Raw genomic sequence first — 16,195 nt, 5'->3', positions numbered from 1 at the left:
TATAAAGTTTACAAAGGTGCTCAGGGGCTCGACAAACTTTGGACCAATGTCCTGGAGTACCACATCTGTAACAAGAACTTTCATATCTTTTTGAGTGCTTCTCATTAACACTTGTATTCTCATGATGTCTTTTCTGTGGATGGTTTGGGACGTTCTTTTGAGATGAGTTATAAAAATAACTATCTCGATTATTTTCAAAACCACGGCCTTGACCACGACCACGGCCAATTCCACGTCCACGTCCACGTCCGCGTCCACGACCTCGACCTCGACCAAAACCTTGTCTTTGAATTTGATTTTGGTTTCCAGGTTTAAATTCATTTTTATTTACAGCATTTACTTCTGGAAATGCTGTTGATCCAGTGGGTCGGGACTGATGATTTCTCATTAATAGCTCGTTGTTTTTTTCCGCCACAAGAAGACAGGCGATGAGTTCAGAATATCTCGCGAATCCACGTACTCTATATTGTTGCTGTAGAGTAATATTTGATGCATGAAACGTGGAAAATGTTTTTTCAAGCATCTCAGATTCTGTGACCTCATGTCCACAAAATTTTAATTGCGAGATTATTCTATACATCGTCGAATTGTAATCACTGACTTTTTTAAAGTATTGGAATCTCAATGTATTCCATTCATCCCGGGCGGTCGGAAGTATAACTTCTCTTATATGTTCGAATCTTTCTTTTAATCCCTTCCACAAAGCCATGGGATTTTTTTCAGTCAGATATTCACATTTCAATCCATCGTCGAGATGTCGACGCAAAAATATCATGGCTCTTGCCTTTTCTTGTGACGTGCATATGCCATTTTCTTTAATGGTCTCGCTTAGAACCAATGACTCAAGATGCATTTCTACATCTAGAGTCCATGGCATATAATTCTTTCCCGTGATGTCGAGCGCAACAAATTCGAGCTTTGTTAAATTTGACATGGTGGTACTAAAAAAAATTACGATGCATTTTATTAGTTAATAATTATTGCAATACAAAGTAACGGATAAACAACAAGTACAAGTATTTGTAAAAATAAAGAAAACGCACGAGGAGGATATTCTCCGATAAATACAAGACTCGTGAGTATGACAACCAAAATAATTAAAAATATCATTGAGAAAGCCATCTTCTTTTTTCTTCGAAAAATTTGATGATGAATAATTTTTAGAGAAGAAGAGAAAGTTGGAGTGATGGAATGTGTTTGTGAGATCATATTTATAGGGCAAAAACTAGCCGTTTTTTACCATTTATGACCGTTGGGGTATAAAAAAATAAAGGTATGTATTTGTATAATTTTATGGTAATAATATGATATATATAATATTAGACATGTTTAAATAATTATGTATATCATATCATAATATTATAATGAGTGTCATAATTTATTTTGTTTAAAAACCTTATAGGCTTTTATACTTGTCGTATCCCTTACCGGGAGTGTGGGATGTCGTCTTAACATCCTCCCAGGATTTATAACAAGTTTATGAAAAATTTATTTTTATTATTTCTAATAATAACATTATATTGTATATTAAATAAATACACAATAAATAAATAACAGTAAAATAAATATAATTATTTTTGTTACCTTTTTCTTCTGTTTGGAGCTTGGAAAAGTATGTAGGACTTTTAGAGCTTCGTGCTGATAACGTGTTGTGAAAAAGTAAAAATTTATGGTAAAAAGTAAAAATCTCAAACTCTCAAAATTTACCAAACTACACACTTTATAATATTTTTCTCTCTACTCAATTGTAATTTTCTTCACAAATGAGAGATCTATTTATAGGAAATCTTTACAAATAATCCAAAAATAAAATACATCATTACCTACATCATCACACACTAATTTTCAATATTTACAACTCTTATTTTCAACATTCAAATATTCAATACATACATTTTAAATATATTTTTCAACAGAACCAAAATTATAAATATTTGTTTTTCTGGTCTAGACCTGAACAGTTTCTTTTATTAATAACGGGTTGATTCGATCCATAATTAGTTTAAAAAGTATCACTTTTGACATAAAAAGCGACATTTTTTTATGAGTTGGGTCGGATCGAATATTCGTGATAAATAAATTTAAAATTGGATCTATTTCCTTAAGTTTGGTTATGGTTTCGAAATTGGAATCGGAACCAAGAGCGGAGACGTATTTGAAAATGTAAATTAATCTTAATTTAGGATGTCATATTTATAGATTATTTGAGTTATAGAACTTAAATATAGTCTCTACGTTTGTTTGTTTTTTAATACGAAAATCAAATATTCATAATATTTTGTAATTTAGTTGCTAAATTGATTGATATGTAACAAACTGAAATCGAGCCTCTTTCAAAATCGATACATTAAACTGAAAATCACATGAGAGAACCAGATATCTGAAAATCAGGTCAAAATAGCTCGATGTATAGCTCATTTAGACTTTTTGTTAGCAGACAATAACTATATGTACCAATCGAAATGTGAAATGGATGGATCCAGTCATTAGATGAATCGAAAAGTAAAAATTTTGACATAAAAAACAATATTTTCACGTGTCGGGTTGGAGATCCGTTAGATAGGAAATTATGTTATGTCATAATGATGTAATAATTAGTCAAATCATATTAAATCTATTTAATAAGTAAGTAAACACCAATACTAAAACTTAATAATTAATTGGAAACACGCAATTTTCAATTGAATAATAATAATAATAATAATTTTGAAATAATGATAGCTATTATCATTATAATTTTAAAAATTAATCGAGTCAAATAGTTTGTTGAAACATTTTAAAAATATCTAGTTTAAGAAACATTATTCGAAGAAAAAATACTTTTGTGTCAAAATTAACCAAATATAATGAAATGATCCAACCGCTGATAGCTATGACCCAAGAAGGAACAATCACACTTATTCACCTTATATGTATCATTTTGAAATCCAACTGATAAAGTTACTTTGTTTTTTTTAAAAAAAATATGAAGTACATAATTTTTTTTTTTAAAAAAAAGAACAAAACAATTTTATATTCGAACATGGTATTGAAACAAAGCCTTTTTATTTTGTGGAACCGAAGCAAAAGAGACATTTTTTTACACCGAATTTTTTTTATTTACAACTTCAAACCTAATCAAATATCAGTTTCTTCTTGAAAAAACTCATCAGTTATGACCTAAGCTGACCCTGAGTGATTGTGGTCCTCCTGCCACTCAGATAGGTTTTAGGCGAGTCTCGGAATCAAACTATGTTAGATCCATAGATTAGGCTTATTGTGGTTAACATTACTCTCTAAAAACTTGCCATGTTCCAGTGAAAAGATGGATCAGAAGGCAGTAAAATAAATGGAATTAAAATTCAAGAAATTTCAATGTAGAATCTTAATAGATTTGACGAATGCCAGCACCTATGATGCACCACAATAACTAGATGATAAATTGACTAAAATCCAACTCTAAACATATAATCCAAAAGGGAACATGGCCGGAGGCGATGTGAAAAGCATTTACGATGAATGAGGTTAAAATGACTCCCTTCTCAAAATGTAATCCACTGCCTCTTCTACAGTGTCAACTACCTGCAAGCAGAAAAAGTAAAAAAAAATTGTCTGAAGTTGGCAAAAACAATTCATAAGAACTAATTTACAATATCTGCTGGATATAAGATATGCTTCGTCCCCTTGAAAACTCCAGTCCTCGTCAAGATAGAAAACCAAGGATGCCCCGCCTGTGAATTGGGAAGTAAATGAAATACCATATCTTCATACTTGATAAAGATTAAATTTAGTTGGCTTTGAGAACAGACCTCCTTAGCCCCTCTAATGTCAACCGAAGGGTTGTCCCCGATCATGTAAAAGGTTTTGAAAGGAATTTGCTCGATATTGTGATGTCTAATAGTAGCACGTTCAACTTGCATGAGTACATTTTCGGCATTCTTGAATACAGAAGGATTTGGTTTTCCATAAGATGTATATTGCATAGCTTTACTGTTGGTACTGCATAGATATGTCTCAGTAGCTTCTAATATATTGATCTAAAGTAAATATCTGTAAGTGATAATGGAAAAGAAATTCTTGAAGTAGTTCTGTCAAAATGTTACAAGTGTATCTCATCAAACCATCCAGATGTACTAGAGCTACATAGTTGTACTCAATTTCAAAGCCTTACCTGTTGTAGATAGATTCTAATGCAATTCTGAAAGCACCCATCCCAAGACGTTCGGTGGGAAACAGACCCTATCTTTGGTAGCTCTTCATTAGTAAATTCAATTTAAAATACAAGTAAAATTCAAATCTAATACAAGAACTTTAAAACTATACAGCAAGCAAACCAAACCTGATACGAAAGGTCATCATTTGCGAAATACAATGGTGGTTGGCTTGATCTCTCTTTTCCAGGAAGACCTCCAGTGCTTAGAATGTCACATAAAACCTGTAATTGGTTCGATCAACCAAGAGTTTAGATCTTCAATGGTATGTGATAATAATTTAACAGAAACTTTCACGATCAAGCTAATGCACATCCGTATTACATGCAAGGGGGTGGGGCCCACGCGATGAACAAGTTCCTCTTAAAAGCCAAGTACGAGTCTATGTCAGTCCAGAGACCCAGTTAATTAGGATTAGTTTAGATGATGATATATCATTGATATGCAGCCATCAACAGGTTAAAATATCTGTTAATCCTAACACCAAGGCAAATAACCAGACATATTTTGGCGGTATAACTATTCTATCTCATGGCCGAGTATACTGAAGCAAAAAACACCCATCTGGATAAGGGCAACACCTTTCCATAGAAATTTAAGCAATATTAAGTATTAACATAAAGAAACACCTGGATGTCCCTGCTCCAATCAACAGAATCGCTAACAATAAAGACCGCTTTGACTCGCTCTGAACAAGGATCATTTCGCATTCCCTTTTCTTTGGAAGAACATTTATCGTAGCTAGCTAGTTGGTTCGTCCAATGCTTAAAATGAGATAGTGGATCGATGTTCTCGAAATACGAAGCATATTGATCTATGGAGATAACATTTCTGAATATCAAGGACACAAACCAATCAGAAGAACAGTGGCCATGCTGAAGAAGTGTGCAAGGATAGACAAAGAAAATGAAGAAAAGAGAGTAATAGAAGGATAATTTACTTGAAACCATACTCAGACATCACTGCTGCAGGTTCTCCTTTTCCGACCGCAATAATGAGTTCATTCTCAAACCTACATATGGAAGAGGAAAGATGATTCACTGAACTACGATCGACTTTTGATCTTGAGGACTCTGGCTCCTATCACAAGTTTCTATTAATAAGTACGGATAAAATATCAAAGAAGAATTCTGACTTCCATGCTGCAACATTATAATATGTAGCACCTCCATTGTTTACATATTAAAATAGAAGTCAGACAAACTCTACATCTTTACCAAATGTCTGGGAAAATTAATAGCTTAGATCTTCTTGCTAGACACCAGTAGTTAAGAAGGAACCCTAGCCAAAAGATATCCAGACAAACTTCTCAAGGAGGATATTATACATTTTGCAGGAAAAAAGGTCGTGTTGTGTGAAACTATATCTTGGCATCAACATAATTTTGAGCATAGCCAAATGCCAAAAATGTTTGGGAGGAAAAAAATGGTTACAAATTAGAGAAGAACGCCGCTTTGTGATTTATGTGAGTTACTAGCAATCATTCGAAGAATTCTTCCTTATCTTTTCCTTAATAGCCCCTACACTTGTCAAGTTACATCTTCAATCTATCCACAAATTTTCAAAATTTCGTTTCCTTCAACCTAAGGTAAATATAGCATTTGCCATCTTAAACTGTTTAAATATAATATAATCTTTTAAGTTGAGAAAATCTTAATCATTTTACATTTTTAGAGTGCAGATTCTGCCTAGATGAAACTGGTGAGAACAGCAGTAGTTTCTAACAATAGCTGAGTGGCTTTGTAAAAAAAGGATGATCAATTTTACCCAGAGAGTGCTGACAAAATGTTTTCCTATCACGAATCATCATCATGAGCCAAATACGTCTAAATCGTGCAGGACAAACAGAATACCTCGGCGCTAGATTCTTGAAAGGTGAATGTCCTTGAATGACCTATGCCAGGAGTTGGTTAATGTCAAATCGGTCAAATTTTTTTAAATTTAGAGGTGATGAATGAGGTTTCACACATCACAGCAGTTAGATATAGACAACAAAAATGGAAAAGATGAAAGATCAGTTTGTAAAACCTGTGCAGGCAGAACATGGACACTCAATAATTTGGTCAACTCTGTTGCTCTTTTGGATTCAGGAACACCACCTCCTGTTTGTAAGAATGCGTAAGTCCTCAAATCATATTTTTATGAGAAGGTCATGTAATACCAAACATATCAAAACACTAAAATGTGAAGCTGATCGATAAGCAGTTTTGGATAAAGCAATGGTTCCATAAGTATATACAGATAGTTTACGGATTTTAAATTACTTTATATCCAGTCTTCATGTTTTCAAGTGAACTTCAGCAGCAGTGATTGAAGTTAGAGTTCGAAAAGAAAAGGTTAGATAATAAACAAAAGCATAACCAAGCACATCGTACTATAAACCACGATAAGTAGTAAAAGCCCAGAAACAGGAACTTTTCCCATGTTTGTAGATTGGAAAAACTTGAAGAAGGAATGTAACGCCACCAGGTTTGACCAACATACCATAATATACCATCATTTTTTAAAAGAAAAAATTATCGTCATAAATATTATATAAACCGTTTAGTTGTGAATGGTAAGAACAAAATCCAAATGCAAATTCAACTTGATCGATGACCCTCGTTTCCTAGTAGGAAAAGCATTTACAAGTACCATAAGGAGAAAAAAGAAACCCAAGGTATAGAACCATACAATATTAAGAATCGATCTGAAGTAATGAAAAACAAGAGGTCTACAAATTTTAATGCTGACAAGCTAACACATCATACTATAAAGCACGATACATATTAAAAGCCCAGAAACGTGAACTTTTCCCATGTTTGTAGATGGAAAAACTCGAAGAAAGAATGCAATACCACCAGGTTTGACCAACATACCATAATATACCATCAATTTTTAAAATAAAAAAATTATCATGTCATAAATATTATATAAACCATTTAGTTGTGAATGGTAAGAATAAAATCCAAATGCAAATTTAATTTGACAGATGACCCTCGTTTCCCAACAGGAAAAGCATTTACATATAAAAAGTACCACAAGGAGAAAAAGGAACCCAGGGTATAGAACCGTACAGTATTAAGAATCGATCTGAAGCAATGAAAAACAAGAGGTCTCCAAATTTTAATGCTGACAAGCTAACACTAGCATGTAAAGATGAGCAGGAAGAAATAATAGAAAAAAAAGAAGGAAAAACACATACAAATTGGGCCCATTTGTGGAAGGAACAACTTATGAATGAACAACAGACAGACACACCCCAAAAATGATCCTTTTACATTATATCAAAAATATGTTATTTTTGTTGTTTAATGATCTATATTTACTGCAATTCTTTTTATATCAATGTAAATAATGAACTATGACAACTTTTTTCAATATATAGTTTTTTATGTTAGTTATTCTATTATTTTAACTTATATATGTGCATATATTTTTTATTTCGAATTAATATATCTTAGTATAATTTATTATATTCTTTATTTTTATTTAAATATAAAAGGTATCTAACAAAGAATGTAACACACTAATCCCCAATATCCTTTTGAATCATTTCAACAATAATTCTAACTGTTTCTCAAAACAGCCACCAATTTTTTTTCACATAATTATTTTTTAGAATGCCCAGATAGTCATTTTTTCATTTGTTTTTCCAAAAAAAGTTGTTTCTCCAATAAACTAAAACTAAAACAACATAAGCAAGAACAAAAACACACTCCTTAGTCCTTCCACAATTACCCAGTATGCATAGCATTAGGAGAAGTATCACTTGAAGTTGAACAAAAACTTACTTCTGGAGATGAGAGGTAGCAATAAAAGAAGAAACCAATATCGCACTATATTATAAAGGGAAGATTGTGAGAAACTAAATTATGAATATGATAACAACTTCGAATAAATAGACAAGCTCACAAGCACGAACATAATCTATTAAGCAAGAAGGAATACGTGAGCCACGTACCATTAGTTAAGAAGACATAGGGGATTCTCAAGGCACCTGCCATCAGAATAATAATAGTCCGAGTTAAACAACATACGAATTGTTTCAAATAGTTTCATAATTTCGATCAGAAGGATAACAAGGCCCCAAACATGAAATTAGTTCATGCAGATGCTATGCACAGGAATTCTTTAAGTTTTTTTTAAAAGGAATCTTTGAGTTTTGGTGTAGCAAATGTTTCTTCAAATGATCCACAAAAAAACTAAAGCTTCGGAACTTTCCACGTCATTCCTAACAAAAACAAAAATTAACCACTTCTAACACAAACATCATCACCAAACAAGGAAAAAAACGAGTAGTTTCCGCTAGAAAATCCCCAACGTCATTAGAGAAATACACTAGAAGGAATTACCTCACCGGAAGGATCGTAGAGTCTACGTAGAGCCTGTGGAGAGCCACCAATGGGAGTGTGTCCTCGTAGAATAACACCATCAATGTCAAAGGCGATGCCGAACGATGCCCTAAAAAGAAAAACTTGATTTTGGAAACAATTATCAAAATAAGTTCAAATGCATAGAAATGACGAGAAAATCAGTACAATTGAGAAGGATCGGAGTGGAATTGACGCCACGAAAGGAAGCGACTGAGGGATTTTGAACAGGTTCTATGTCGCGAAGTTGCCGCGTTACTCAATATTTGGAGAACTTTCTTCATCTTCCTCCTTCTCTTTGATCAGAAAGCGCCCCTCTGATTAAACTCCAACTACGAAAAAAGCGCCACTCTGATTGAACTCTTGCCGATAATTGGAAAATAATGATTTGGAATATTACATAGGTGATATAATACTAATTTACAATCACACATAAAACATTAATTATTTAATTAATAAATAAAACCTACAAAATATCGTATTCACACATGCAACATTAAATACTAATTTTATTCAATTTTAGTGTGCAAAAAATTTTACTTCTTTAAAATATATTGTTGATGTTTATGGCTTTATCTAATATTTGTTGTCAATGTTCAATGGTCATATAAATATCTCAAAAACAAAATGTAAGAACCCAAATTTTTAAAAATGAAATTATTTAAATATAGATATGTACAAGAGACTAGTGAGAGGTAAGGGATTCGAGCTGTTCCTATTCTTGGCCAGTGTTGGGAGATCAAACAATCAGATGATAACCATGAAGAACCTCTCAACCAATGAGAGGAGTCTGTTTAGGTATTGAGATAGTCCTCCTTCCGGGTTGACGTCGACTATCGCCTGATAGAGGCAAAAGCAGGGGACTTCCCATTCGCAGTAAAGAAAGAAAAGACCTGAATATTTTTGAATTATGATATTATTGTAAAAATAATAAATTCAATATTATTTAATAATACCTGATATTTGAAATTACAAGCCAATAAATACATGGAATTCGAAATCCAATGCAATATACACGATAAATTAAGGCTAGATATCCACCTAATTGGAAGAAAATATTAAATACAAGACAGTTTTTCTCAACAAGAAAGCATCTCAATATTTATGGAAGGAGTATCTCAAAATTTGTGGAAAGAGTATCTCCAAATTATGGAAGGATATCAATCGAATTATAGTAAATTTTTTACCACCTCTCTATAAATAGAAGAAGTTTTCATTCAAAATTTACACCTCAATTTTCAAGTTTTTTCTCCATATTTTCAAAATTTTGCTCTCCAAAACTCTGTTGTAATCGAATTTTGTCCAAATTCAGAAAATTATTTCTCTCGCTCAGGTGCTCATCCGATCTCATCCGTTTAAAATATGTTCTCATATGTTTTGAATAACATATCCAAATGTCAGCCACATCCAACGGTTAGTTTTTTGTTTATAACCTTAAAAAAAACTGCTCAGGTTTTAGGCCAGAACAACATACATATTGTTTGTTGTCCATAAGCAGGTTAAAACGACTTCCAAACTCGATCTACACCGTTCATAATTTATTTGATGTACTCACGAACGTACTGTAAAAGTTTAATCCCGATCCAACAGTTCAATAAGCCACAAGGAGTTTTATAAGGCGACTTATTTTTTATAGATCTGCTGTTGTGTTTTCAAAGTGTCGGTTGCATGATTATTTTATGGTTTCCGAGTTATTCATGTTTTCTTCCGGTCTAAGGTAAGTGAGCTTGTTTTAAAATATTTTGTACATGAATTATTTCATTTTTGAAAGTTTTGGTCGAGTATCGTTATTCTATTTCTACTCTTTCGTGATATGATTGTCGTATGTTTTATGTTTTGGGTACTGTGAGTATTCAACTGGATATAGGTGGAAATCCCAATATGCATGATATGTTTGTGGCCCTTACACGGTAGGATTGTGATCGTTATATGGTCTTGTCTCCTTAGAGTAGTAAAAATTAAGGACTGATATCAGTAAACCTAAAAAGCAGAGGAATTTCAGTGCCTTGGCCAAAATTATGTTTATGGTTATGATGATGACATGTTATGAGAATCATGTTATGCATGATATGATATGTGGTTTTCGAAATTCATGTGTATTTTTTATGTATGTGCTCGAACGGCCACCGCTTAATGAGTGACAATCATATCACTCACCCCTTACTCTATCATCCTCAGATAAGTCAGAAGAAGAAATCGAGGAAGATGAACAAGACCAATTTTGGGGCTGATAATAAGATGAACCAAGAAGTTTATTTTAGTTTTTTCTTAGTAAATTGTAAATGATTCCGCACATTTTTATCTTTTAAAAATCTACGTTGTAAAAGCAATTTTATTATTGATTATGAGTAATAAACTGGTTTTTGGTTTATATTATATTACGAGACTTGTTGTTTTCAATTGTGTTGTTGTAAAACAACGTTTATGTCGACTAAACCTCATCTCGGAGCGTGGCAAAAATTATCTAAATGTTTGAATTCCAACAAATTTCTTGTACATTTTTTCCTCTTTCCTTTCAAATACATTGAATCAATACTACTTAAAATTAATCCTTAAAAAAATCCTTTATATATTAGTTCACCCAAGATCCATAATAAGTTATGAAATGAAGTTGATCAGTATTTCATATCTTCCGGGAATACATCATTTAATTCAAAGGATTCGATACAAATTGTTTATTGGCTCGATATTTCAAAAGTCTACCATTAATGTCGCATTTCTTCAATCCAATATATATGAAAACTTGATTTAATTGTGTAACTGTGGTTTCTTCTTTCAAATTAAGAATAATTTTCCATATAAATCATATGAAATTGTAATCTAACTTAGTCTATTTTTAGATTTTTAGTCTTTCAAATATTCAAAATATGATTTTAGCATTACAGATAGACTTGTCGACAATATCTATCAATAATATCCGATACTAATCAGCAATTTTCGATGAAAATAAACCAAAAAATAAATCAATTTACACTATGACCAAATTTTGAATCATTTGAGGCTCAAAACCAAAAAATATACCAATTTACACGACAAATTTGCTAATTTCTCCTATGATAAGTATGCATTTCTTTTAGTTCAATATGTTTACAAATCTCAATCGGATAATGATAGTATAAATAAAGTAGCAACTTGTATTTAAATTTTTTCCCCTTGAAAATATAAAGTATACAATCTAAAATTTATTTAGCTGTGTAGTCAAACAAATAGAGAGATCACACGATCATATCTTAAACAAAGATTTGAAGTCAATAAAAAAACAAGCAAGGGACACGATAGACTTACCAAATAACTAGGTTCACACGTATTTACACCAAACCATCGTACATATTTTATGTATTTTTTTCCCTAGAAATATCTTTTTTCTCAGCTTTCTTGCAAGGACATACTAACTTGTTTGTGTAATAAGTGCTTCTTCTTTTTTCGAGATCAACCAATTCGTGTTATTTGAACTGTTGTATGATTTAAAATGTTACCGTTATATCATTACAATCAGCTATATTTTTTTTTATAAATAATTAGAATTATATCGTTACCACTAGTTCTAACTTTTGTTAAAATGATAATCGATCATCCTACATAGCTGGATAACCATTTTTTTCTCAGTATCAATTTTTTTTTTCCGAAATATATATTCAAAAAAATTATACTTTTAATTGGTTAAGCTAAAATATAATCTTGGTCATAATTTATTTTTGATTTGACATTTTCTTTTTCTTTTTTTAATCACGGCCTTTTAATATGCAAAAAACACAGTCCAACATTTAGGACCACGCTAGAAAATTGAGTATATAAGATGTATTAATAATAGGAAAATTACATCAACACCTCAAGCAAAAAATCAACAATACAAAAAATATCATGTGTAAAATTAACTATATTTAAAACCTCGTGTTTTTCAAAATCTGGCGTAAAACCCCTTACAAATTAGGTTAAAATGTTCGAGTGTTTTTAAAAAATACATGGGTTATATATGTTTGATTTGTTTTAAAATATAAGGATATATGAGTTTATTAATATTTTTTAATAGGTGTTATGTCTTTTAGACTTTTCACGGGGCCTGATACTGTAATTGAAACATATAAATACACAATTCTAAATAGTGTCTAAAAAATGAAAAAAAGGTGATATATCATCATATTTGTCAAGAAAAAATTAAATACCTAAAATCTTTCTTTTTTTAAGGATAAATTTCCCAATTTCCGTATAATAGAGATTTGTCTATGTACAATCGAAAGATTAGGACGAAGAAAAAGAAACAACAACATTTTTTTTCCTATGTAAGTAAGTATCATCGTCGATACAAAAATTTGAATACAGATATTTGTATGTTTTATTGAAAGATTAGAATTGAAGAGAGGAGATAATTGAAAAGCAAAATTTAAATGACAGCTTCTTCAAGAAAGAGTAAATAGTTTAGTGTTGAAGCTCCTAACACTAGGAGTGGAGAAAATTAGTTTATATGTGTAGAAGAAGCCAATGGGAGACATGGGAATAGTGCCCACGTTCTCCTCATATATTTTCAATATATATTATTTCTTTGCTTTTTTTTTTTTAAATAATAATAATCTCTCCCTCCCTATAATCAAGAATCAAATTACAAGGCTAACGAACCCTAAAAACAAAATGACACAAAACATGGATTGGATGTCTCTAGCAATGTTATCTTATATCTTAAGTTATGTCAACGAAATTCTTGTTAACTTGAAGGCAAAAATTTGTGTGAGACGGTCTCACGAGTCGTATTTTCTGAGACGGATCTCTTATTTGGATCATCTATGAAAAAAATATTATTTTTTATGCTAAGAATATTACTTTTTATTGTGAATATTGGTGGGGTTGACCAGTCTCACAGATAAAGATTCGTGAGACCGTCTCACAAAAGACCTACTCTAACTTGAAAATACACAATCATAATCAATCATACATGCTATCACAACACCTGTATTTTTAACATAGTTAGAATTAGAATAAATGATTGTTACAGAGTCATATTACAATGTCAAAAAAAGACTAAATTATTTTTTAAAAAAAAATCAAAGATAACGGACTAAACTGATTTGTGCTAGTTTCGTTATCTTATTCATTTATTTGCCTCCACAGGCTAAGCATGCTTTATTTGGCTTCTCTTCAGGTTGACTTGGTATGCCTTGGAAATTTTGAGGGCCTTACGAGAAAGTCTTGATTTGATCAATTCATATCATATTGTAAGCCGGAGAATTAACTAAGATCCTACAATTTTCACAAGTAAGCTCACACATATAGAACAATTAAAATTATCTAGTCTACTTTTCTACCCAAATTTAATTAAGACAGTGTCGCTTAGATTGAATTGTTACAGTCTATTCAAAACCCGTGTCATACTGAAAATCATGCCACTTAGGCAAAAACTTGTGTGAGACGGTCTCACGGGTCGAATTTTGTGAGACATATCTCTTATTTGGGTCATCCATGAAAAAGTATTATTTTTATGCTAAGAGTATTACTTTTTATTATGAACATCGGCAGGGTTGACTCGTCTCACAGATAAAGATTCGTAAGACCGTCTCACAGAAGACCAACTCTGCTACTTAAACTAGATGCACTAGAAAATGGGGAAAAACATTTAATATTATATTAAATATTCTTGTATTGTACATACTTTAAAATAATTTATTTCCTCATCTCCTTTATATTACCCCATAAATGGCATTGTCATTGGCATCCACAGCCTAACCCTTTATTTCATTTCTCGAGTTTAAAAAAACCATTTTCTTGTGCTACCCAAACAAATCAAGAAAACTCCATGATCATGGTAGGTTGCATCTTGTGTACACCTCTCTGTTTTTTTCTTCTTCTTTGAATCACTATTTTCATCGGCTATGATCTAAATTGAACTTGTATGTATTCATTACAATTAGGAACATCATGACAAACCTGCATGGCTGGAATCTCTCTACGTGCAGAAATTCTTCGCATCTTGCCCGATTCACGACAGTTCCAAGAAAAACGAAAAGAATATTTGCTGCTTGGATTGTTGCAATAGTATTTGCCCCCATTGCGTGGCTTCTCATCGATCCCACAGGCTACTTCAGATTCGTCGGTATGTGTATCATGAAGTTGTTAGGTTGGAAGATCTTGAGAAGCTGATGGACTGCTCAAACATTCAGGTTATATTCGATTTTGCGAAATCGTTTAGAATTTTAACTTGAGATGAACACAACCTTAGCTTCGGTTTCATGTCGTGTGCAGGCGTATACAATTAATGCTGCTAAGGTGGTGTTTATCAAGAAAAGACCACAGAACAGGCAGTTCAAAGGGTCTGGAAACTACTGCACTTCTTGTGATAGGAGCCTCCAAGAACCCTTCATCCATTGCTCACTTGGTTGCAAGGTAGCTTAATGTGAATCTCAAAAATATGATTCCTTTGAATACATATAATTGGTTATTCCGACTGATCATACAATTTTCCCAAATTATTAATAGAATCAATATGCTTATATACTTGGTTTGGATTAAAGTTGCAGTCAGCTAATTGCTGATTGACTTGTCAAAATAAAATTAATATTCAACTGAATTTAACTTCACTGCAGATTCACATATTAGGAAAAGAAGCCACTGTTAATAAAAGAACAAAGAATCAAGAAACCATTAACAAGCCCAACTCCCACAATTTTATTATATGTTGGCTAAGATGAGTTTCATTATATGAATTTTGTTAAATTTTTCTATCAGGTTGATTATGTCCTTAAACACCACAAGAATCTTTATCCATTCCTGAAAATATGCAAAACCCTACAACTCAATCCAGATTTCTTCATTCCTCAAGACACGGGGGATGATGATCAGACGATGTACACGACGTTGAGCTCGGACTCGGATTCCGATAACGCGAGCTTCTCTTGCACTGAGCTTGTGAGGAAGAAGAGAAGTGGACTATATGTTTGTGGAAGATTGGTTAATAAAGTTACAGATGAAGACATGACCACAAGCATGAGTAGGAGAAAAGGCATTCCCCATAGGTCACCTTTGTGTTAGAATAAAATATGATAAATATTCAATATTATTTTTCTTAAAGAAATCTTGTTCACTTTCTTGAGACTCTTTTAAGTTAAATTCTTAAATCATATTGGTCGGGTGTTTTGTCTCAATGGCATCACTGCCACGTGCTTCCCAGTTCCCAAGTTGAGGTGTGTAACATTTCTTTATTTTTACCCCAAATATAATATTATTTTAACTATGTAGTACTGTTGAAAGAGGTGATTATTCAGAGTTAATAATAATTTCATGGCTTCCAAATGTAAGTTGAACTATTTAGCATTTAACCTTCGTTTTTTCTAACGTTTTGGGATCAATCGTTTATGTGACATACTCACTATTTATACATTGTCTGATGTGGTGTACTATATGCAATTGTGCACATGCACTCAAATTTTTTAACGGAAAATTGAAATTTTGGTTTAATATGTTTTTTTTTTTTTTTTGTGATTTTAGTCATTTAAGTTGTTGATTTTTAGCTTAGTCATCTTTCAATATTTAGAAACATCCGTCATTTTTTATCGGGTATACTTATGTGACTACACACGTAGACGTTATGTCGATATCACGTCATCATCAAGTCGACGCGACGTCAGAAAAATTACTATATTGCAGAGGAAAAAAATATATAACATA

At 32.1% G+C, this 16,195-nt stretch overlaps 2 protein-coding genes across 2 annotated transcripts; one reads left to right on the top strand and one right to left on the bottom strand.

The window, feature by feature from the left end:
- Nucleotides 1–3,276: 3,276 nt before the first annotated feature.
- On the bottom strand, nt 3,277–8,934 carry LOC142529092 (mitochondrial hydrolase YKR070W-like). The gene is made up of 12 exons (XM_075634487.1): nt 8,711–8,934; nt 8,530–8,633; nt 8,134–8,169; nt 6,219–6,292; nt 6,044–6,084; nt 5,131–5,202; nt 4,820–5,021; nt 4,319–4,414; nt 4,151–4,218; nt 3,789–3,978; nt 3,630–3,710; nt 3,277–3,561 (listed from the first exon to the last, which is right to left on the bottom strand). The coding sequence occupies exons 1-12, from the start codon at nt 8,824–8,826 to the stop codon at nt 3,505–3,507; spliced, it is 1,137 nt and encodes a 378-aa protein (XP_075490602.1). The 5' UTR covers nt 8,827–8,934; the 3' UTR covers nt 3,277–3,504.
- Nucleotides 8,935–14,258: 5,324 nt separating this feature from the next.
- LOC142529782 (protein RGF1 INDUCIBLE TRANSCRIPTION FACTOR 1-like) lies at nt 14,259–15,657 on the top strand. The gene is made up of 4 exons (XM_075635420.1): nt 14,259–14,336; nt 14,443–14,691; nt 14,774–14,914; nt 15,257–15,657. The coding sequence occupies exons 1-4, from the start codon at nt 14,328–14,330 to the stop codon at nt 15,557–15,559; spliced, it is 702 nt and encodes a 233-aa protein (XP_075491535.1). The 5' UTR covers nt 14,259–14,327; the 3' UTR covers nt 15,560–15,657.
- The last annotated feature ends 538 nt before the right edge of the window (nt 15,658–16,195 follow it).

This window comes from Primulina tabacum, chromosome 16 (genome assembly GCF_025594145.1).
Source record: "Primulina tabacum isolate GXHZ01 chromosome 16, ASM2559414v2, whole genome shotgun sequence".
In the NCBI taxonomy this organism is placed as follows: Eukaryota; Viridiplantae; Streptophyta; class Magnoliopsida; order Lamiales; family Gesneriaceae; genus Primulina; species Primulina tabacum.
Note: the sequence above shows the minus strand (reverse complement) of the source record. Positions and strands in the feature narration are given on the sequence as shown.

What these genes read in the sequence shown, in the direction of transcription:
- LOC142529782 (XM_075635420.1), top strand. An exon ending in TGGACTGCTCAAACATTCAG is followed by an intron (nt 14,692 to 14,773) that starts GTTATATTCGAT and finishes TGTCGTGTGCAG; the next exon opens with GCGTATACAATTAATGCTGC. An exon ending in ATTGCTCACTTGGTTGCAAG is followed by an intron (nt 14,915 to 15,256) that starts GTAGCTTAATGT and finishes TTTTTCTATCAG; the next exon opens with GTTGATTATGTCCTTAAACA.
- LOC142529092 (XM_075634487.1), bottom strand. Translation starts at nt 8,826, where the DNA reads ATGAAGAAAGTTCTCCAAATATTGAGTAACGCGGCAACTTCGCGACAT. An exon ending in CTATGTCTTCTTAACTAATG is followed by an intron (nt 6,293 to 8,133) that starts GTACGTGGCTCA and finishes TCTTACAAACAG; the next exon opens with GAGGTGGTGTTCCTGAATCC. An exon ending in ATGTCTGAGTATGGTTTCAA is followed by an intron (nt 5,022 to 5,130) that starts GTAAATTATCCT and finishes CTTGATATTCAG; the next exon opens with AAATGTTATCTCCATAGATC.